The sequence below is a fragment of the Dermacentor albipictus genome, chromosome 6 (assembly GCF_038994185.2).
Source record: "Dermacentor albipictus isolate Rhodes 1998 colony chromosome 6, USDA_Dalb.pri_finalv2, whole genome shotgun sequence".
Classification (NCBI taxonomy): Eukaryota; Metazoa; Arthropoda; class Arachnida; order Ixodida; family Ixodidae; genus Dermacentor; species Dermacentor albipictus.
The window spans coordinates 140,815,613-140,840,107 of NC_091826.1; the positions used below are offsets into that span (position 1 = coordinate 140,815,613).

General features: G+C 46.5%; 1 protein-coding gene across 1 annotated transcript in view; it reads left to right on the forward strand.

The window, feature by feature from the left end:
- LOC139061384 (ATP-binding cassette sub-family C member 2-like) overlaps positions 1-24,495 on the forward strand; it is a 485,203-nt gene that overhangs the window by 232,909 nt on the left and 227,799 nt on the right. The window contains exon 16 of the mRNA XM_070541366.1: positions 17,499-17,666. Coding sequence (XP_070397467.1) covers positions 17,499-17,666 — 168 coding nt within the window. The remainder of the gene's footprint in view (positions 1-17,498; positions 17,667-24,495) is intronic.

A 24,495-nucleotide genomic window follows, 5' to 3' on the forward strand; every position in this document is an offset into this window, starting at 1 on the left:
GGCCGCGCTCCGGTGTGGCTGATGCCTGCTCCCTGCCGCCATGTTAGAAAGAGGCACTTAGAGGCACAAGCAAAAATGAAAAAAAAATGAAAACAAGCAATGAATTACAGAAATAAATGTCAGAGGTGCCAGTGACGTTATTGGTGTGATGGTGGAAGCATTTCGTGTTTGGACAGTGATAAAGATTTCATTTCTCAGTTGGCGGCTTCACACATTTAACGCTCTTTTCATCTGTCTATGTCTCCTAAAAAGACAGCGGAGCGGACGGCGCTCGCTTTTATGTGAGTGTAGCGGCATCCTGTTGATTTCACTGAACGTTTGGCGCGTTTCGTGTCTGCTGTCACTTAAATTTGCGGTCGTTGTAGTGCCAATCTTCGGTACAGCTTATATATAATGCCCAAAGAAAGCTGGCAGTGGAATCAGTTGCTACAAGTTTTATTAGAAAACATCCTAAGTGCAATGCAGAATGGTTCGCCGACATGCAGGTTGTTTATTTCAAAGCAGTCACGCCGGTCGCCTAGCGCGTACCGCATCCCCAGCTCCCTCGGGGGTCGGAACGCCAGCTCGAGGCGATAAGACGCGCGACGGAACGGCTCCGTTGAAATCACCTGAAACACCAGAAATACCAACAGCATTGGTGCCATTTTCGGCACAAAGCAACGCGTAGTGGACCGGCACCTCAGGACGCAATTTGGGGTGAGTTGAATGGTTTTTCGAAGCTCTACGGCTGCTCCTCCGAAGGCGACGTGTAAAGGAGTCGCTAACCCTAACCGCCGGAGCCTCGCCGGCGGCTAGGCACGTCGACGCCTGAAGCGTCATGGACGACGAGGCAGCCATGGAACCACACGATCAAAACGGTGAGGAAGAATTCATCACTATTCCAACCGTGATACGCCACGCCAAGCCCAAGATCGTCATTCTGCGGCTGGGGACTAAAATCAACTTAAGAGAAGCCATGCCCTACCATGTGAGCGCTGCCATCACGGCAGCAGCTGGACTTACCACAACCGAATCTCGGGACGTCACTACCCAAGTTAGACAGCTGCAGAACCTTGTAGTTGCGGAAAGCCGGCGGGAATCTGCGACGCAGAAGCTCGCCGCACTCAAGACGTTGAAGTTCGGAGGGGAACAACACGAAATAACAGCATACGTGGCGCATGAGCCGGACAACGCAAGGGGTGTAGTTAAAGGGCTCCCACTTGACGTGCCGGACGACGAACTGACAAAAGTCATAACTCTTGAAGATCGGGAACTTCTAGCAGCGAGAAGACTGGGCCGATCAACAGCTATACTCATCACTGTCAAGGGACCAGAGCTACCCAAGAGAGCCCTTCTTGGAAGATCAGTCACCAAAATACAACCATTCCGTCCCAAGGCGGTCCAGTGTACAACATGCTTCACCATTGGGCATCGAGCCGACGTCTGCCCCAACGCGCGGAATTTTGTGCGGTGTGAACAATGCGGGCTTCAATTCCCACCGGACCAAAGACCGGACAGAACACTGCACGAGTGTGAAATGAAGTGCGTGAACTGTGGCGGGCCTCATGGGGCAAGAGATCCCGATTGTCCAAAGAAACAACAAGCAGACCGCATGGCCAGATTGGCGGCCGAAAAACGCAAGCAACACACATCAAGGAAAGAAAACACGAGCAATCGACACCCGCAAGCATACCGCAATAAGCCACCACCTAAAAACGACACCAACTACCCACCGCTGAAGACACAGAATCGCTTCGACTGCCTAAGAGAACCATCACCTGAGAACGTCCTGAGGCGTTCCGAAAACTACGGCAGCCTACCTGACCTCAGTGGGCGACAACCACACAAGGGCACTACACCACCAACGAACAACGCCAAGAACAAGGCAAACAAGAAACCTCAACAAGGCAGTGCAGAAGTCAAAGGAGCATGGAGGTCACGGGCAGAGGTAAGTCCGCCAGCTCCCACTCCTCAGAGCCGTACTGACGACAAAAACAAAACTAATCCTCCCCACAACCCCACTCAGTCACATGCAAGACAAGAATCATGGTCAGGAAAGCTGCCTACAGGAACACAGCGAAACGCAACCCACGAAACAACCAATGACAGCACGCTTGCCTACATTCTCAATGATATAGCAGAAATTCGAAAAGAACAAGTAGATTTCAAAAAAGAAGATGCAGAACGCGACAGAATAGTAGCGGAAATGCAAAAACAACTCGTTGCTATTACACAACAACTTGCCGCGCTAACGCAAAGCGTGGAAACTTTACAACGAACCTTTAGAAAACGACTTCCCGCCAGGGAGGAAGCGCACCCCTATAAACAAGGTCATTCTAGCAATTATGGCGATTAATGACAGCAAAGGTAACTCACTACACGAAATGGCTGTTACTGTATGGCAATGGAATTGTAGAGGAATACGCCGTAAAAAAAACTCTCTAATACAATACCTCACACACACTGCGCATAAGCCGGACGTAATAACTCTTCAGGAGACCAATGCACCGATCTCCCTACCGGGTTACACGGCCTACCACAATCCAAGTATTACACACCGGTCCCGAAGGCGAACCAATGATGATCCGATTAGTTATCCTACAATGACGGTGACACTGGTGGCGAATCAACATACGGCCTTACACGAGGACCTCAGTCATATGACCAACGGGGAAGAGGAAAGCGTATTGGTTAAATGCCGCTTCTTCAAACGATACGACTTAACCATTATTAACACCTACCGTACTCCTAAAGGAGGGGCTTATCGCAAAGCATGGACGAGCTTGCTCAAAGAGCATGGCAAGAAGGACTTGCTATGGGTAGGCGACTTTAACAGCCACCATGAGGCGTGGGGCTACAATCATAGTACGCCAAATGGAAGGCAGCTCCTACGACATGCAAGTGATGCCCACCCATCGCTTCTGAATGACATAGAAACTCCCACTCGTATGGGAAATTCAGTGGAAAGAGACACAAACCCAGACCTGACCTGGGGCCGGACAGCTAAGGAAGTGGAGTGGAAAAACACTGGGGAAACGTTGGGTAGTGATCACAGCATCATAGAAATAATCATTCCCGTACCACAGAAGCAATGCACGACTAAAGGAAATCGCACTACAGCCACAAATATCACAGACTGGGATGCTTTCAGGAGTCTTCTCCAAGGAGCGCATTCTGATAACCCGGAAGAATGGGCGAAAACACTACGCACCGTGCACAAGGGCACAACCAAGACAGTACAAAGAACTGAAGACCACCCGCAAATAGACAGACACTTACTCAATCTATGGGACAATAGGCACAAGCTACTTAGAAAATGGCGAAAGAACAAGCTGAACAAGCGCTTAAAATGCCGTATAGATATCATCACCAAGGAGGCGCAAGAATACGCTGACAAACTCGCAACTGACAACTGGATGCAGATATGCGAGCAAGCCGGAAACAACATGCACACAAGCCGAGCCTGGTCGCTCTTTCGGGTGCTTCTTGGGCAACCCAGGAGAAAGAACCACCTGGAGGCAATCCAACTAAGGGAGGAAATCGGAGCGCGCGATCTCGCAGAACAAATAGCCAACCATTTCTTCCCTTCGGCCACCTTACAGAAAGATCAGCGACAACTACCATCCACACAAGATTGCGGCGAGGTACCTGTAGACCAGCCATTTACGATTGGGGAGCTTAAAGCAGCCATCAATGCAAGTAAAAGACACACGACACCTGGAGCGGATGGCATCACAAACAAGATGCTACGCAATATGCCAGACACACAACTGGAACAGCTTCTGGCTATCATAAACCAAGCTTGGGAAAGCGGTGACATACCGGAGACCTGGAAAATGGCTACTGTGATCCCAATACCAAAGCCCAATAAGACCCCAAGCGCCATCAGCCACCTGCGCCCCATTTCTTTAACATCATGTCCGGGAAAGATTATGGAACGAATGGCCCTAACACGACTCCTATGGCAGCAGGAAAATTGCACTGCTATCGATCCTCGAGTCATTGGTTTTCGAAAGCACATGTGCACACAGGATGCGATGCTTGCTATACAAGAAATATACAGAGCACAGAGCAGCAGCCAACTCAGAGCCGTAGTGGGGTTGGATATCAAAGGAGCATTTGATAACGTTACCCATGAAGCGGTACTCGAAGGACTGCAAACCATACAACCAGGTCAAAAGCTTTACAACTACGTAAAAGGGTTTCTTACAAACCGCACAGTTACCGTGAAGGTAAACGAAGAAGAGTCCGAAAAAAGGTACCTGAAAAGAGGTGTACCCCAAGGGTCGATTCTTTCACCCACGCTATTCTCGCTAGCATTAAGCAAGCTGCCAACTCTCTTGAGGCGTGTAGAAGACCTTCACTTTACAATTTATGCGGACGACATAACGCTCTGGGCCAGCAGAGGATCTCCAGCTGAAATTCAAGAGACACTGCAAACAGGTATTAATGTCACCGCGCTATACCTTCAAGAAAGGGGCTTCGCCCTGTCCAGTGCCAAGTACGAGCACATAGTGGTAACCAACCAAAGAGAACCGCAGGCAGAAGAGGAACGAAAACTAATAACACTACAAGTGAACCAAGATATTGTCCCGAGAAAAACGTATATCAAGGTCCTGGGCTTTTGGCTGCAGGACAATGGTAAGGCCGACGTTTGGGTGCGGCAAACAATTCGGCAGCTCCATGAAGTCAAGAGGCTACTTACAAGAACAACACAAAGGGTGAGAGGTATCAAAGAGCACCAGCTTAGAAGACTCACCATGGCCCTGGCTATACCTTGGATAATGTACCAATACCCATACTTAAAAGTCACCAAAACACAAAAAAACAAACTTGAAACCATGCCCCGGCAGATAACGAGAGTTATTCTAGGCACCCCTGCATATTCGCCATCCAACCGAGTTGATGAGACGGCAGTGCTGCCTAAACTGGATGAGCTGAAACAACTCCACCAAGAGGCACAATTTAGTCGCCTGAAGCTATCTAGACAGGGACGGGCATTTATGCGTGATCTAGGCTACGATGTCCCACAATGCCCAGACAAGGAACAACAATATCCCCCGTGGGACACGCTAGACCACATTACCGTCGACCCAATACCTCGAAATATGGGGGCAGATACACAACCAGAAAGACGACAAAGTCGAGCACTACACCTCAAGGACGACACCGACGACTGGATCCTATACACGGACGCCTCTCCAAATAATCGAGGCTTCTGCACAGGGGTGGCAACCGACTCTACACCTTTATCATGGGGCCTACACTGCAATATTACGTCACAACATCAAGCGGAACTTACAGCTATCGTGGAAGCCGCGACCATGCCAAATCCACACGAACGAAATCTGCTCATTCGAACAGATAGCCAGGCTGCATGCAGGGCACTCGCCGCCAGAAACGTTTCCGCGGCACTACACTCAGCATTAACAACGCACCTCAACGCACACCCTAACATTAGAGTGCGGATTCAGTGGATTCCGAGTCACACAGGGATCAGAGGGAACGAAGTGGCACATGCCACATCCCGCGCAAATCTCCCGGGCCCTCCTCTGTGGTGGCCGGACCCACTGAGTCTGAATGAGCAATATGCCTTCGCGCGGGCGGAAAGGCGCGAAAAACTTGATGATTTACTAAACAACTCCATGAAGTATCCACAAGCGGATACACACATGAATCGAAGAGAGGCGGTACTATGGAGGCGTGCACAGACGCACTCTCTCTTGTCCCCACACTTCCAACACTACATACAAGGTTTGCCTGGTAAACCTGCTTGCATGGCATGTGGCGGCTTCCCGGATAATGCTCACATTCTGTGGGATTGTCCGGGGAGCCGTCTCGCTATTCAGGCTAGCCTTGCCAAACTCTCACCCATCCGTAGACCTACGACGCTTGAGGAGTGGCTGGCGGACTCCTCCCCCGACTACGTACGTGCCATGATCGAGCTCATCACGACGCTCGGCTTGGCAGACAATTAGAACAAAGCGGGCGAACCCGGACCGGGGTTCTTGAATAAAGTTTATTCTCTCTCTCTCTCTCTCCCTCGCCGCTCCTTTATACTTATGTACGCACGCTGCCTAGCTGGTACCGCGTGTCGGCATGGTTTTCTTAGGCACGCGCTTCTTGCACACTAACTACTAACCTCATCTTGAGCGGTTATGGTTGAAGCATGGAAAATTTTTTGTTGACAGCATCAAGGCAGTGCAGGGAATGAAACGAACCCGGTTAAAGGCAGGAAATGTATGCAGACAACTGAAAGGTTCTGCACAAGGTCATTTTAGTAGACAAGTTGAATTATATTGATATGTGATTGAACCATCCAATGTTTTCAACAACCTTTTACTGAAAGATCCACCGCGTTCGTGTGCTTTTCTTTTACTGTTCTTTCTCGCCTCGTACATGAAATTTGTTAAAAAATATTCATTTTTTCTAAAGAAACTCGCCCGCTTTTGTTTCTCGTGTTGAAATACCGATGTTCCATGCCTGTCTCATGGTGGCTAGAATGCGTGCGAGAGCAGGGGGCTTCCGTCACGTTCGACTGCTGGGTTTCCGCAGGCAGTGCACGCCACATCATTCGATGACACAGTCTTCGTTGCTGATACTTCAAATAAGGCTGTGCGCCAAGTATGGAGGTTCGTCAAAAAAGAGCGCGCAGATGAACTTGCAAGTGCGATCGTGCTAGATTTATTTGTTGGTTTTAAATCGTGAAAAATGTAACTGCTTGGCTGACAGAAATTAAGACCGAATACAGCCCGAACTGCCGAAGTCCTTCGTTTGTAATAACCAGATCATAACTGCAGAACACGAACACATTAGGATACATTTATCAGCAAACGTCCAATCCATGATGTAGGTCTCCTCACTGATGGGCTGCAGTGTTCTTTAGAGGTTAAAATCTAAAGGTTACAAGGAGCTTTGCGCTGAATTAACCTCTAAATCCGTCAATTTTTTCGAGATATCGAGATAAATTATTTATTCAGCATTGATTCAGACACAGTGAAGGTCTTGGATGGCAAGGCTAAAGGCAGTACATTGTCTGCCTGACTAAGGCCCTGTCACCCATACATTGCTCAACAGTGTGGTAGCATATAACATACAGATAGTATACACACATATCAATAGCGTGGATTAGACGTACATAGCATACATTGCAAACATACGTGCATTAAATACAACAATAACTATACAACTTTCTAAGCAGAAACCGTTTAGGATCAACAGAGTAATATAAGCACAAAAAAACTATATACATAATATATATATATATATATATATATATATATATATATATATATATATATATCTATATATACACACACACACACACACACATATATATACAAGCACAAAATGAAACGCACTTAAAATAATTGTACATAAGACACACAAAAAACCAATTAGCACAATGTCAATCAGAAAGGGAAAGCAAATATTTTTTCATGGCACTTTTAAAGCAGTTTAATGATCTGAAGTTTTGCGCGATAGTGATCGTGTTAGGATGTGCATTTATGAAGGATGGGACTAAGTATGCTAATTGTTTTTTACCGTAGTTCGTCCTGCAAAATGGAACTCTAATATGGTCATGCCTGAAATTGTATTGGGTGTAACTTGAGAGGTGGTTTTGATAAAAGATGAGTGAATTTTTCTCGAGTTCACCTCGTATGTGTATAGCGAGCTTAAGTTCGTACAGTTGATTAATTCTTAAAAGTGCATGCTTTATGAAGAAAGGTGCCGTGTGATCGCGGGGTCCAAGGTTCTCAACACAGCGAACTGCTCGTTTTTGGAGACATATCAATCGATCCAAGTTTGATTGGAATGTAGTCCCCCATACCAACAGGCAATAGCTAAGATGAGACTGAATTAAAGCATAATACAGGCGGAGTTTCAACCAAGTAGGAACAAAGTATCTAATTTTAAACAATATGCCTATTGACTTACAAATGCTAGAATGAATCTTCGTTACATGAGGTGTAAAATTAAGGTTCTCATCAAAAAGCACACCTAAAAATTTAAAAGCTGAAGTCCGCTCGATTACACAACTATTGAACTTCACACAAAAAGCACAGTCATCAGGCCTATTTCTAGGCTTAAAAACCACGTATTTTGTTTTATTGACGTTTAACTGCAGGTGGTTTGCTGATAACCAAACTGAAAGTTGATCTAACCAATTATTAGCTGTAGTTTCTAGCACTCGTAAACTGTCACCTGAGAAAAACAAACTTGTGTCGTCAGCATACAAGACTATGTCTGGAGTAAGCGGTATGTTTACAATATCGTTTACGTATAGAATAAAGAACAGGGGACCCAAAATTGACCCTTGAGGGACACCGAGTGCAATTTCTTTCTTGTATGAACAAAACCCATTATAACACGTGTATTGCTGTCTGGTAGTGAAGTAATCTTGAATCAGTTTCAGGGCCACACCGCGAACTCCGTAGTATGTCAGTTTATTAAATAGGATGGTGTGTTCAATGGAGTCGAAAGCTTTTCTAATATCCAGGAAAAGACCAACCGTATATAGTTTGTTCTCGATGTTACTGAGGAGTTTTTCTTTGATCTTAACAAGTGCCATTTCAGTAGATCTGTGTTCACGGAAGCCAAACTGTTGGTCCACAAGGGCGTGGTTTTTATCTAGAAATTTAGTTAGTGTGCACTTTACGAGTCGTTCCAACACTTTTGAGAAAAGAGGTAGTATGGATATCGGTCTATAGTTGTTTAAATCAGTGACAGAGCCTCCCTTATGCAATACAATCACTTTGGCAATTTTCATAGAATCGGGGAAAATGCCATTCACGAAAGCGCTGTTACAGATATGGCATAATGGAGCCGAGACAACATCAGCAACTGATATGATTGGTCCTGCTTTTATGTCATCAGTCCCCGCTGCAGTATCTTTTTTTAAAGCCTTAATAACGGTATACACTTCCATTTCAGTGCAGGGTGATAGGAAGATAGAATTGGAAGTCTCGTGGTTTAGAAATCTTTCAGGTGGCAGTAATGAACCACTAGAGTAGGATGACCCACCACCAAGTAAAAAATGATCGTTGAATTTATTAGCCAAGGAAGTTTCACTGTATTCAGTGTCATCAAACGTTAGAGTATTCGGCTTTGTGTTATGCTGGGTTCCTTTTAACCTGCGAACTGCATTCCATAATTTCTTTGGATTGTTTGATACCGTAGAAAACATATGTTCGTAATACCTGTTTCTAGCTTTTTTGAGGTCTGAAGTCAACTTGTTTCTTATTTTCTTGTATTCATTTAGTATCGCAAGATCCCTGCACCGAATAAATGTATCAAATAATTTGTCACGTTTCTGCATTCTTTTATACATATCTCGAGTTACCCACGGCTTCCTAGCTTTCTTGTAGGTTTTTATTTGTTGTAGTGGGAAAGCAGCATCATAACACGATTTTATTATCTGAATAAACGTATCATACGAAATATTCGGATCATTTTCGCCATACACTGTAGACCAGTCTGTATTCTCTATCATGGAGCGAAAGGAACTCATATTTTCATCGCTAAAGTGGCGACAGAAAGAAAGTTGACTTCGAAAACGCCTTTTTTTGTTTACATGTCGTGGCAAAAAACAAAATACTGGCAAATGATCACTTAGATCAGAGGTGAGAATTCCCGAAAAAACATCATTTGGATCGTGGTTCGTTATACATATATCAATTAATGATTCAGAATCTGGCGTTATTCTGGTTGGCGAACAAATTGTGTTAGTGCAATTATAAGAATGTAGTACGTCAATGAATTGTTGAGTGTGAGCAGTAGGTAATAATAAGTTAATGTTCATATCGCCAACCAAAACAACCGGGAGACTCAGATCAGAAGCATATTCCAATATTTTGGTAATGAATTCAATGAAATCATCAAGATCACCTGAAGGAGGACGGTACACTGAAGCAATAAAATATTTACAACATTTTACAGCAATACACTCATAGGAATCGGTAACGCATGAGAATTCGCACAGCAGCTCGTAGGACAGATCGTTTTTCAAATAAAGTGAAGTACCTCCACCACGGCGGTGTTTACGATAAACACCTTCACATTTATAACCATGAAATTGAATAATATCATCCGCGCTTGTGAACCATGTCTCGGTAAAAGCTAGGACTTCGAATTTATGTTCTAAGGATTCCAAATAAGCTTCCGTTTCCATATATTTATTTTTCAGGCTCCTAGCATTTAAATGAAAGATAGATAGCTTGTTATCTTTTAGAAAAAATGGAGCATTTACGGCAGAAGTAAATAAAGAACTGTCATAGTACGCTGATGCGCATGTACTCGCCATGAGAAGAAGTATTCTGTAACGCCCAGAAGCCACGAGAAAATCAGCGTATCAGAGATAAATCAGCTTCGCATGCAATATGGATTGCGCGCTCGCCCTGAGCCCTGCGCACGAACAGTTTGCCGTCCCTATGCCAAGCGAATTGGTAATGCTTCTCCTGACATCGTAGCTTCATTTCCCACAGAAGCTTCTTGTTTTCTGGTGTCAGATTATCAAGGAAGTAAACATTCGATTTCCTTGCTTTCAAATCATTCTTTTTTGTCATCCATTCGTTCCGCGTGACACGGGATACAAAACGGACGAGTACTACAGGTTCTTTGCCTGGTTTGGGTGGAAGCCTATGCATACGTTCAACATCTGCACGAGACAGTTCGGCAAGTTGCAGTGTTTTCGCTAAGTTGTTTACTTTGTCAAGCAGTACTTCATTGTCACTGTGCGGAATACCATGAATTTCCAAATTGTGCTGCCTACTATACTGCTCAAGTTGGTTAACTTGCTGTCGCAGTTTAGAAATTTCTTCTTTACAATTGTTTACCTCAGCTTCTTCGACCTTTTTTTTCAAAGCAGCTATCTCTGAAGAATGTGTTTTCATTGTAGCCAGCACTTGATCGTACACATCCGAGAAATGCTGCACAGTTTGCTCTAATTTGCCTACTGTGTGCTTTAGCTGCATGAGTTCTTCAACTTTGTTCATAATGGCCGGTAGTTGCATCAACTGCTTGTTAATTTCAGACAACATCCGTTCAACTCCTGAAGCTTGCTCGTGTTTCTCTTTTCGCACGTCAGCGGCGAGTCGGGCTGCTAATACAACACACGTCTGACATTTCCAATTATTCTTCGTCACGTCATCTTGTGCCTTAAACGCGGACTTAGTCACGCCTGAGCATGCGCCGAGGTGGTAACCAAAGCCGCATTCTGTGCACATAGGGTACGAGCCTGATTCTGGAAGGTTGTCATTGCAGACTAGACAAAGTACAGACAGAGGCATTTCTAATCAATAAAAGGGCATCAGAGTAACATTAGAAGCAGCAGTGGTGGTGGCAGGGAGCAAGCAAGACTTCTACTAAAAGGTACAGTTTGCACCAGCACCAACCTGCAAGTATCGAAGAACTTGGTTACGCTTTCTGCGATGCCGTTCGCCACCACCACCGCAGAGCAAATGCACCGATGCCAGGGGAGCCTTGTTCTTTTAAGTAGCTCGATGACGTCACTGCTGGATGTAATCGTGGAAGGATTCCTTTGTCAGCGCCGGTGCCACGTGGGCGATGTTTCCACGGAAGGATAGCCGCAACTGCAAGTATCGAAGAACTTGGTTACGCTTTCTGCGATGCCGTTCGCCACCACCACCGCAGAGCAAATGCACCGATGCCAGGGGAGCCTTGTTCTTTTAAGTAGCTCGATGACGTCACTGCTGGATGTAATCGTGGAAGGATTCCTTTGTCAGCGCCGGTGCCACGTGGGCGATGTTTCCACGGAAGGATAGCCGCAACGCATCAGCTCACTGCAGCGAACAGAAGGTTGAGAGACACGTCGGGACAAACGCCGCTTCCATCCGCAAGACAGATGCACTATTACCTATATATATATATATATATATATAGGTAATATAACCTATATATATATATATATATATATATATATATATATATATATATATATATATATATATATATATATATATATATATATATACGTAACAACATTTAATTAAAACATCAACATATTTCGCATGTAACCTTTATTTTATAAGTTACTCGTGATTAAAGGTTACCATAAAAGGTACCGTGCTAAGAGTGTAGTGCCCCACGTTTGCACGGCTATGCTTTCTGCCCGAGAGACTCCGCCGGTGCCGGCTCCCGTTTACTATACCCAGGTGAACGCAGCACTCAGCTATGCCGAGGCTCTCACAGTGCCACCATCTCAGACAGGTGCCCCATTCCTATCAGCCATGCCACTGTATCCAGCTCCTCGCTTAGTTCAGCCGAGATAGCCTCACAGCAGAGGACAATGGCGCACTCCCGAGAACCGCCTAATTTGTGTTGCGCGTGGTCTACCTGGCCGCATCGCACGATTTTGCCGGCGCCACTTACCCGCCTACCACCGTGACTGCGACCCTGCTCCATATGTTTGACCGTGCCCATCTTCATCTGCGTCTTGAAACCCCGGCCACATGTCTTCACACTGCGACCGCCGTTCGCCATCGCCCAGTCGCCGCTCACTTTGGTCGATGTATCGTCGTCCCTCTGTGCCGGAGCAGGAAAACTGATTGCCGCAGTTCCAGAGGAAGGAACTGCTCACCAACGAAAATACCGAGGCCTCTTCCTTCTCCGACTAAATTTATTGACTCATATGAGGGCGGCGTCGCTGCACTCGCCCTCGTCGACACTGGTGCGGCAGTTTCATTTATTAGTGCCAAACTTTGCTGTTTGGTGAGAAAAGTTACGACGCCACTGTCAATCGTATCAATTCGTACTGCCAGCACAGACCGTATCATGCCTGTGGCTACGTGTAGTGCTCGCTTTGTTATTAACGGCCTCCTCTACATCGGCGAATTTTGGGCCCTGTATTCTTGTTTCCCCGATCTCGTTTTGGGTTGGGACTTTGTTTGCGCTAATAAGGCCGTCATCTAATGTTCTCATTTCAAGCGTTTTGGGACGCCCGGCGTCTTGATGCTCCTCAAGTTGAAGAAAAACTATCTGTTTCCGGAGATCTCGCACCTCCACCGCACTCATCTGCCCATGCCACGGTGTCATGACGCATTGTTGCTGATGTGCGCGTCCTTTTTACGCCATCTGCCGCTTTAGTTCGATGCATTGATTTCCCGCTGCGTTTCGTTCTTTTAAAATTTCATACCAGCGTCAGCAGACCACTCGTCTCCAACCAATTGTCATATTCCCTTACTTTGCTTCGTGGGGGAGTGCGTTGGCCGCGCCATCATTGGCATGCCAAGGTCAAGACAAGGTCTTTAGACTTTGTCATGATCATATGCTGCGGTATTTTATTCACTTTTATATGTGCTGTTTGTTTCAGTAAAAATTTAGTTGAGAGTTAGCGCTCGTCCTGTCTGCTTGTAGTCTGTGTCCGTGTCACTTTGCGCTACATTCCATGATCATGCTTCCATCGCCACTCATGAGGTCACCGGAGTGGCCTGTGACTCCACGAAAGAGTCGGCTTCGCCGGATGTACTAGATAGCTCCATCGCCGACACGTTGACTGTTTCCTAACGCGTCCAGCTTCTACGCCGTCTCGACAAGTTCCGTTCTTTTTTCGACTAGCACCATGTTCCCTTGGGTCGCGCCTCAACAGTTTTTCATCGCCCTGACACGGGTACCTGTGCACCTCTCCGATAAAGATGATATCGTGTATCCACGATGGAGCGCCGTGATATCGACCACCAAGTCGCTGACGTGCTCAAGCACGGCATCACTCAGCTTTCGAATAGCCCCTGGGCATCTCCAGTAGTTCTTGCTAAGATGAAGGATAGATTGATTCGATTCTGTGTCGATTACCGTGATCTCAACAATATAACTGATCAAGATGTTTACCTTCTACCAAGAATTCGTGATGCCCTTGACTGCCTCGAAGGCGCGGAGTTCTTCGCTTCGATCGACTTATGCTAATGGCAAGTCCCATGACACCAGAAAATCAACGTAAAACGGCCTTTGTAACACCAGATTGCATATATGAATTTCGCGTCATGCTTTTCGGACTCTGCAGCACCCCCGCAACATTTTAGCGTATGACGGACAGCCTTTCGCGTGGACTCAAGTGGAAAACGTGTATGAGCAACTTGGATGGTGTGATTATTTTTTTGCCCGATTTCCCCACCCATCTCTGTAGCATAGAGTAAGCGTTACACTGCCTAACTGACGCCGACCTTCAGCTAAACCTGAAGCAATGCCAATTTGGCGCAAATCATCTCGGTGTCTGGCTATGTAGTATCTAAAGACGGTACTCTTCCTCACGCCGCCAAGCTCCGTGCAACTGCAGATTTTCCTAAGTATTTCTGCCTAAAACATATTCGCAGCTTCCTTGGCGTCTGTTCCTGCTTTCGCCACTACATTCGCACTTCTGCATTCATCACCACTTCCGTCAATCAGCTTTTGCGGAGCGACTTCTACAATTACTTCTGGTCAACTGCTTGTGGGGACGACACCTTCCAAGAGTTGCGTCGTCTACCAACCTCGCCATGAATGTTACGTCACTACGACCTTGCTGCTCCGACCGAAGTACACTCCGACGTTAGCGGTATTGGACGCGGACCTGTGCTCGCGCAGCGCAAATCTGAATTCGACAAGTACACTGTTGCATACGCAAGCCACACCCTCGCCAAAGCAGAGCCGAATTATTCCGATATGGAGAAGGAATGTTTGGCACTTGATCAATTTCGACCCTACCTTTGCCCCCACCCCTCCGACGTAGTTACCGACCACCATGCGCTTTGTTGGCTTTCCACATTGAAGGATGCCTCAGGCCGATTAGCTGGGTCAGCTTCGCGGTTGCAATATTTCCACGTGCCTATTTTCCACAGGTCTGAAAGCCGCCACGCCAATGCCGATGCGCGTTCCCGTTCGCCCGTGTTATATTTTCAGATTTCGTGATTTCATGTGCCAGATTTCGGTGATAATCTGCGGGGTTACACTTGACAGTTGCGGCATCTCTCTATTTTGGATTCACCTATCTTATAACGGTCTCGAGCACCCAGATTCACATCGACCATCTCGTTATGGACGCTGTGCAAAACCGTTTACGAAAGGCCCCAAACAATGTGTGAAGCAAAGAAAACCACTGCCTTTACTCTCCTTGTTGCTTTGCTGTCGTTCACGTATAAAGTAATAAAATCTTACTGCTGACTATGTGAGCAAGCAAAAAGCAGTACCCACATTGTCTTTATTTCTCTTAGTGCTTTGCTGTCGTTCGCGTATAAAGTCATACAAAATCACTGGTCACGGTGTGAGGAAGCATAAGCCGGTACCACCAGAGAGTAACATAGTATACGACAAGACCGGAAACTCCCATAGGCGCCTGCGGCCGACTGTGGCTCTCAAAGCATCTAGCGGAATCAGCGAAACGCACTAGCCTCCAAGATGGTCGCGCACGCTGCCTGATCTCGGAGGCTCCAATTTCAGTTTCGTTGTTGGGATTTTTTTTTTTACCCATACCCTTGCTTAAATCGCGTGATTTCATGCAGGCGCTTGTGCCGCTGTTTATATCTTGTAACAACGAGCGCGCAAAGGTGTTTCACTCATGTTAGTTTCATTTAAATTCATATTTGCTGTTTCAAGCTGTAACTTAGCGCAACAATCATGCGAACTATTGAGTAAGTAGAACTTTATCGCTTATGATATTGTACGTCTAGTAACTCACGCCAAAAGGTGTATTGTAAATAAATGTGTCATGTTCCTCAAATATAAATGAACTTGGTACACAGCCAAGAACACGAAAATAGCAGACAACAATTTATTGCAGCAAGATTGCAACAGGCAGATACATGAAAACGGCAAGAAGCAGTGAAATGCAAGTAATATGGGTTTCACACAGCGCACTTTTAAACACGATCAAGCCAATCCGATTTGAATTTCTCCGTCACGATTGGTTCATTTGCGCAAGCTGCGTGATGGCGCCAATATTAGTCGCGAATTTCAATCCGGATCGGACTTGTTCGCGATGGCAAGTGGTCGTGTGACACAGGTATAATGGAGAATAATTGAAAATGAATGGCGTGATGGCAATAACTTTGCACGAGCAAAACACATAGAAGACGTGTTGCAACTGTCCAGATAATGAAAAAGAAAACTGCAAATACACGACAGCAATTAATTTGCTTAAAATGACATTGCTTTAGAAGGAAAAAAATATGACATTTTTCATCTACTTCTGCGAAGGAAGGTGAATTAGGGCAGCAAAATTATGTGGATGGTAGCATGCCCAAGTAAAATGGCTGCAAAAATATTTGAGCACGCACCAACATCTTCATCTCGAATGTGTGCGCCAGTGTGTCCGTCATTAAAAAGCTGCAATTAAGCACTTTCTGTTGGGGGTCTTCACCTGCTGTCTTCGAAGCCTTGAAATCGTCTTCTGATACTTGGAATTTGGCCCTTGAGTATGCGTGATGTCCTTCGGCTGTGCAGTGTATTTTGAGGAAATGCTGGAGATTCCTGCAATACGTAGAATGACAGAAGGTAAGCAATACTGGAGGCTTCAAAGCTATTAAATGTAGACGCTACGTTCCTTCGTATGAGCAATATTGGAGCCTGCAAAGCTTTATAATGGAGATGCTGCGTTCGTTCGTGCAATGTGTATTTTATTTTTATTTTTTTGTTACGGAAGCAGTTATAAAATCTAAGAAACAAGGAACTTTCTACAGTAACGACTCCATACACAATTAAAACATAAGAACACGTATTCTCAGCCCAATGCTGAGCAGCTAGCAGCGCGCGAGCGCACATAGACTGCTACAGAGGTTAGGAGAAATAGCATTATTGCCATACTACAAATACTGCGCGTGTACCGCTTAGAAATAACTACATTTCTTTTACAGAAGTAGATCACCATACTTTTTCCAGCAGTCGGCGCGTGTATCATAAAGCTCTCTGCCCCGAACGCCATGTGTTCATAGGCCACATTTCTTAACGAACCATTTTATTTTATTTTATAACTTCGTCATTGTATCGAACGTGCATCGCAGCTCGGACGCTGCCGCATCGCTGTTTTCGCTAGCATCACCGCTCATTGCTGCGCACAAAAAAAGAACACGAAATGAAAGTCAGCGTAGCAAATGGGCAGCAGCTGTTCATGGCGGCAAGGCTGCCGTCACTCGTTTACGCGGCTAACAGTGACATAACGAAATGTGAAGAGAATAAGTCGTTAACAACGCGCAAAAGAACTTGCTGTGGCCTTACCATGAAACGGCGACGAAAGAGAGGCGGGAACCCAACAACGATGCTCAGGTGCAGTTTCGAGAAAGAGCCTGGCAGAGTGGTCTGACAAGGCTTCGCATATGTTGAGTCGTGCCCAGTGGTCGTGCCGCCTGTCAAGCTGCTAGCCGCAGCCGCAGCCACAGCTGCATTTTTCTTGATATGCTCTGCCAGCTAGCGGAATCGGCGAAGCTGCATAGCTCGGCCGCGAAACGGCTCGAGTGTCCGCTCTTGTCGTATACTATGTTACTCTATGGTAACACTGTGTTGACTTACGAGGTTGAACCTTTCAATGTTCCCAGGGCTACAACCTGAGCGGCGGCCAGAAGCAGCGCGTGTCTCTGGCCCGAGCTGCCTACCACCAGTGCAGCATCTACGTCCTCGACGATCCGCTCAGCGCCCTTGACCCGCAAGTGGGATCCAATGTCTTCAAGAAGCTTCTCGGCAAGAGCGGGATGCTCAAGGACAAAGTAAGATGGATCGAGTCAATTGCTCACTTAGGCTTAGCGCAACGAGGAAAATTCGAAGTGAGAAGACGCGTAAACTTTTAGCTCACCGGCTGATGGACTCGTACCATTAAGTTCCTGACAATGTTAAGCGGAATGTAGTGTCTAATTCAGGTATACATCATCATCATCACGCCTGGTGATGATGATGATGACCCCACTGCAATACAAAGACCTCTCCCGTACTTCTCTAACTACCCCTGTCATATACTAACTGTGGCCATGTTGTCGCTGCAAAGTTAATCTCATCCGCCCACCTAACTTTCTGTCGCCCCGATGCTACGCTTCCCTTCTCTTGGCATCCAGCCCGTAACCCTTAATGACCATCGGTTATCTTCCCTCCTCATTACATGTCCTGCTCATGCCCATTTCGTTTTCTTGATTTCAACTAAGATGTCATTAACTCGCGTTTGTTCCCTCACCCAATCTGCTCTTTTCCTATGCCTTAACGTTACACCCATCATCTTTCTTTCCATAGCTCCTGGCGTCGTCAGTATACACTGATACATAAATATATCTGTCCCAACAAAAGTGGCCGTGCATTAGGAGCTCCGCGAACCGGCGCCGCAATCACCGTATCTAAATGAAGCACTTCAATTTCGCTGGTGCAAATTACAGTACGCGAATTTTAACAATAAAAACAACTTGGCATTGTGAAACGACATGGTTTGGTTGAAGCTCAGGATGAGTTAATTGGGTAGCAACCGCAGCGCTTCAGATTGTTACGTAGGAAGACGCAGATAAAAAGCTATATACAAGTATATTTATAACGTACGCCGCACTTGGCCAAGAGGCAACAGCCCGCGCTAGCCTCCAATCGTCGTCGTCGTCTTCTTACTGCTCACCTCTTCGTCATTGGTAATACTATTCCGTAGCACTATCCCCGGCGGCAAAAGCGCCGTCCCGGAGTGACTAAAGAGCGGACTCGGACGCAGTGTAGTAGGCCTTGAGCCTACTGACATGCACGGCATCACTAGATGCCAGAGGAGAGGACGAGGTTGAGCCCACAGGAACAATTTTGTAAGTCACAGACGTCACCTGGTGCAGCACGCGGTAGGGCCCTGTGCATCACGAAAGGAGCTTCTCTGAATGTCCGACGTGACGAGAGGGCGACCACAGGAGCACGAGCGCCCCAGGCGAAAACTGTACGTCATGGTGGCGGGCGTTGTACAGACGCTGTTGAGTGGTTTGCGAGTCCGTCAGTCGAGCACGGGCAAGCTGGCGTGCATGGTCGGCGAGGGCGATGGCGTCGCGCGCATACTCGCTTGTTGAGATCGAAGCAAGAGGAAGTGCCGGGTCAAGGGGCAAGGTCGGCTCGCGACCGTAGAGTAGATAAAAGGGAGAAAATCCGGTGGTGTCGTGCCGGGAAGAATTCTACGCAAATGGTACGTAAGGAAGGGCAATGTCCCAGTCGTGGTGGTCCTTGGAAACGTACTTGGACAGCAGAGCGGTAAGAGTATGGCTTAACCGCTCTGTCAGCCCATTGGTTTGAGGATGGTCTGAGTTAGTCAGCTTGTGTTGAGTGGAGCAGGAACCTACAATATCGGCGATAACTTTCGAGAGAAAGTTACGACCTCGGTCAGTGAGCAGCTGTCGCGGGGCGCCATGAAGTAAGATAAAGTCACACAAGAGAAAGTCCGCGACGTCAGTGGCGCAACTAGTAGGGAGAGCCCGCGTGATAGCGTATCGGGTGGCGTAATCAGTTGCGACGGCTACTCATTTGTTCCCAGAGGATGACGTCGGAAAGGGACCGAAGAGGTCTAATCCAACACGAAAGAACGGTTCCACAGGGACGGTGATCGGCTGGAGATGACCGGCAGGTAGCATCTGAGGTGTTTTCCGACGCTGGCAGGTATCACAGGCAGCAACATAGCTTCGGACGGAGCGAGCAAGACCAGGCCAATAGAAGCGGCGGCGGACGCGGTCATACGTGCGGGTTACCGCAAGATGTCCTGCAGTGGGTGCGTCATGCATCTCATAGAGCACAGTCTGTCGTAGCTGTTTTGGCACGCCAAGAAGAAGATCAGAGCCGTCAGGGAGGAAGTTCCTTCGGTACAGAATGCCGGCCTGGAGGACATATCGGCGAACGGATGCGTCGGTAGGTGCAGAGCGCAAACGCTCGTTAAGTGCTCGCAGCGATAGGTCTCGGTACTGCTCATCGGCGATGTTAGCGAAGGCAGACACATAGAAAATGCCGTTGGTGGTACTACTGTCGGCGTCGTCAGGCTCGTCTACCGGGTAACGAGACAGGCAGTCAGCGTCGTTGTGTAGTCGGCCAGATTTGTAGATGACACTATATGAATATTCTTGGAGGCGTAAGGCCCAGCGACCAAGTCTTCCTGCAGGATCATTCAGTGAGCATAACCAGCAAAGCGCGTGATGGTCTGTGACAACGGAAAAGGGTCGGCCATATAAGTATGGGCGGAACTTCGCAACCGCCCAAACTAGTGCCAGACACTCACGCTCAGTGATGGAATAGTTGCGCTCGCAGGGTGAGAGGAGCCTGCTGGCGTAAGCGATAACACGGTCGTTGCCGCGTTGGCGTTGTGCCAGTACTGCGCCAATTCCGTGACCGCTGGCATCAGTACGGACTTCGGTAGGTGCAGAAGGATCGAAATGGACCGGAACGGGAGGCGTTGGGAGAACGGGAGGCGTTGTGAGAATGTGTCTCTTGGAATCGTATGTCTCGGCAAAACAACCGAAGCAGTGTCCCCCATTGACTATTCAAGATATTAATCCGTCTACACTTGACGAATTCCGCACAAAAATATCAAAAATAAATTGGGTCGAGGTGTACAATCAGTCTGACGTAGATGCCGCGTACGAGTCATTTCTGTGTCTTTTCAAAAAGGCTTACTCGGAATCTTTTCCTCCTAAAGCACTGAAGCCTAGAAAAGCTAGAAAACTTTGGACAACCAATGCACTTGACCAATGCACCAATGCACCAATAAAACAAAAAGATGCTCTATTCAAACGTTTTTTGGACACAAGAGACACATGCCATCTATCCGAATTTAAGTAATTTCGAAATAAGTTAACTGCTACTCTTAGACAAGCCAAGAAAGATTACCTTCACAGGTTGTTTAATCCTGAAGCTATAAAGCGAACAGATATCACGTGGAGAAATCTTAGCACAGTGCTTAACATTGGACGTCAGCATTCAGAGGGCGTGCGAGAATTGATAGTTAACGGGGAACGTTCATCAGGCACGCATTTAGCAAACGCTTTTAATAATTATCTTGTGTCCCTCGTAAATAGTTTGCACGATCCACGCTCCGCAGAGTACCTCAATTCCAGAAATTGTGATAGTGCTTTTTTACTTCCAACTAGCGCCGAAGAAATTTATCTCACGTTCTCCGCTCTCCGAAATAGTAAAAGCTGCGATATTGATGACCTGCAAATACGCCCCGTAGAGCACGTTTTAAATCTGATATGCCCAGTTCTTGAGCATGTGTATAATCTGTGCTTTGTCAACGGTATATTTCCCAAGCGCATGCAGCTCGCAAGGGTTACAATGCTCTTCAAAGCCGGTGATAAAAACAACCTGTCCAACTACAGACCACTATCCATTTCGCCTGTATTTTCAAAGTGCCTAGAAAAATTAATAACACTGAGAATGACCGCTTTCTGCGAAAAACACAATATTATTACTGACTGTCAGTTTGGTTTCCGGAAGGGTCGCTCGACAGAGCTAGCTCTACTAACACAAAAGGAACTAATACTACAAGCATTTGAGCACAATTTAGTGACACTAGGCGTTTTCATCGATTTTTCAAAGGCCTTTGACACAATTAACCACACCACTCTGCTAACAAAATTTGAAATTTACGGTTTCAGGGGCCCCTTCCTTGGCTTAATCAAAAGCTATCTGCAGTTCAGGTGTCAAAGGATTTCAATAAATAACTGTATTTCCGATAACTTACCCATTCATTCTGGTGTACCTCAAGGAAGCATTCTTGGACCTTTGTTATTTAACATTTACATAAACGACATAATTAATATTGACACCACTGCCCGATTCATCATATACGCTGATGACACCAGTCTGTTTTTTACATCTGGTTGTGCAAGGGACCTGTTGGCTCTTGCGAACGCTGCTTTAAGTAAACTTAATCGATGGAGTTCATTGAATTCACTGTCTATAAATAAAAACAAGACAAAGGCTGTACTTTTTCAACCTAAAAACAAAAATGTCCACATTGACGGCCATTTGCTAATGGGTTCCTCGACTATCAACATTGTGCCATCTATTAAATGCCTCGGGGTCGTATTTCAAGAAAACTTACTTTGGAATCTTTATACAGACTCAGTTGCTAACAAAATCGCTCGTGTTGTGGGAATACTGACGAAACTTCGATTTTTTCTTCCCTTGAGCGTCAAAAAATTGCTTTGTAACTCTCTCTTCCTGTCCCATCTGAATTACTGTCACTTAGTCTGGGGAAACACCACGATGTCTAACATGACCAAACTAATTCTATTGCAGAAGAAGGCCGTGCGCGCTATATCGCCAATTCTTCATATGACGCTCATACGCAGCCCCTTTTTAGCGCTCTTAATTTACAACCGGTCACCTCCATATATCGTAGTATTTTACTCAAGCGTTTCACTACTGCGGAAAAACAGAACACGAAATTTTTCGAGCATTTATCTCTATTGACAATGAATTCTAACATTTACAACACACGTCACAGAGACACATGGTACGTTCCTAAAGCGCGCACTAACTACGGTCAACAAATGTTACGCCGCACACTGTCATCTTTGTTAAACTCATTGGAAACTCAATAGACACCTATCGCTCCTTTTAATAGGCTCATTGTGTATTCCTTTCTTTTTAATTTTTTTTGCTCTCTTATACACTGACGCCATGAACGCTTAACCAATTTTCTCTGCTTGTCAATAACTTATTATGTATAGATGTGAATTTCAAGGCTGTATTATATGTGTCGTTTCATACTATTCGCTTCCTGTAATACAATTTCTTGCAGCATTCTATTGTTGATTTTTTACCCGTATGTATTTCTGTTATACAATGTTCACTAATGTTCACTTTTTTTTTCTCGTTTATACATTACTGTATGTTTGTGTTCTCTTTATTGTGCACAGTTCCCTTTTTGTAGGGGGTACAGACCCCGTCAAGCCGAATTCATTTGCCTTTTTGTCTGTACTCCTGTCATCTGTACATGTATAGATGCAAATAAACTTGAATTGAATTGAATTGAATTGAACGTCGATTAGATGCGAGAATACAGAGGCCTCGTTATCGCCCCACTGGAAAGGGGCATCTTTCTTCAAAAGTTCGGTTAGTGGTCGTGCTATGGCCGTGCAAATTTTCATGAAACGGTGGAAGTAGGAACAAAGGCCGATGAAGCTGCGCACATCCTTGACACACTGTGGAACAGGGAAGTGCGCAACAGCATGGATCTTGCTTGGGTCCGATTGCACTCCGTTCGCGTCAACGAGATGCCCAAGGATGGTAATCTGGCTACGGCCGAATTGGCACTTCGATGCGTTCAGTTGCAGACCGGCGCGACGAAAAACGTCCAGGACTGCCGAGAGGCGCTCGAGGTGCGTAGCGAACGTTGGGGGGAATACGATAACGTCGTCCAAGTAGCACAAGCACGTGGACCATTTGAAACCGTGAAGAAGGGAGTCCATCATGCGTTCAAAAGTGGCAGGAGCGTTACCGAACGTGATACCGAACGGCATGATACCGAACGTGATACCGAACGGCATCACTTTGAATTGAGAAAGACCGTCCGGAGTTACAAAGGCAGTCTTCTCGCGGTCGAGATCGGGTACGGCAATCTGCCAGTAGCCGCAGTGGAGGTCACTAGAGGAGAAGTAGCGAGCACCGTGGAGGCAGTCAAGCGCGTCATCAATCCGAGGTAGGGGATACACGTCCTTTTTCGTAACCCTGTTAAGGTGCCGATAATCCACGCAAAAGCGCCATGAGCCATCCTTCTTTTTTACCAGTACAACCGGTGGCGCCCATGGACTACATGACGGTTCTATGATGTTCTTGGCAAGCATTTTGGGAACTTCTGCGTGAATAACTTGACGCTCAGCCGGTGACACTCGATACGGGCGGCGATGAATAGGAGGGGCATCGCCGGCAATAATGCGATGTTTAACAGCTGTAGTTTGGGCCAAAGGACGATCGTCAAAAATATCGTTGTAGGAAAACAGAACACGATAGAGCTCACGAGCGTGCTCGGACGGCATGTCGGGCGCAATCATTTTCTGTAAGTCGGTGATGGTACAAGTTCTCGACTGCGATGGTAGAGGAGGATCGGCTGAATTATTGTCTACCTCAATAGATGCTATTGAGTGATCCTCGAATGAGCAAAGCTGGGCCAGAGACATCCCACGTGGCAGCACTTGTGTCGTCAAGCCAAAATTGACCACTTGCAGGCAGACGCAATTCGCCGTAATAGATAAAACGGTATGAGGTACCGTGATCCCGTGTGTAAGGAGGACGTCTTGCATAGGAGCCGCGATATAGTGACCGTCGGGCACTGGTGGGGATGACACTAGGTCAACGTAAGTCAGTGCCGAAGGTGGCAAGCGAACGAAGTCGGCGGAACTGAGGCGACTGGGGTGTGGTTCAGCGGGATCCAGAACACGCAAGTCAAGGCGGAGAGTAGTGGCGGAACAATCGATGAGAGAAGAATGTGCGGAGAGGAAGTGTAAGCCGAGGATGATGTCGTGGGGACCGTGGGCGATGACTGTGAATAGCACAGTTGTGGAGCGATCGGCGAAGGACACACGGGCGGCACACATACCAATTACG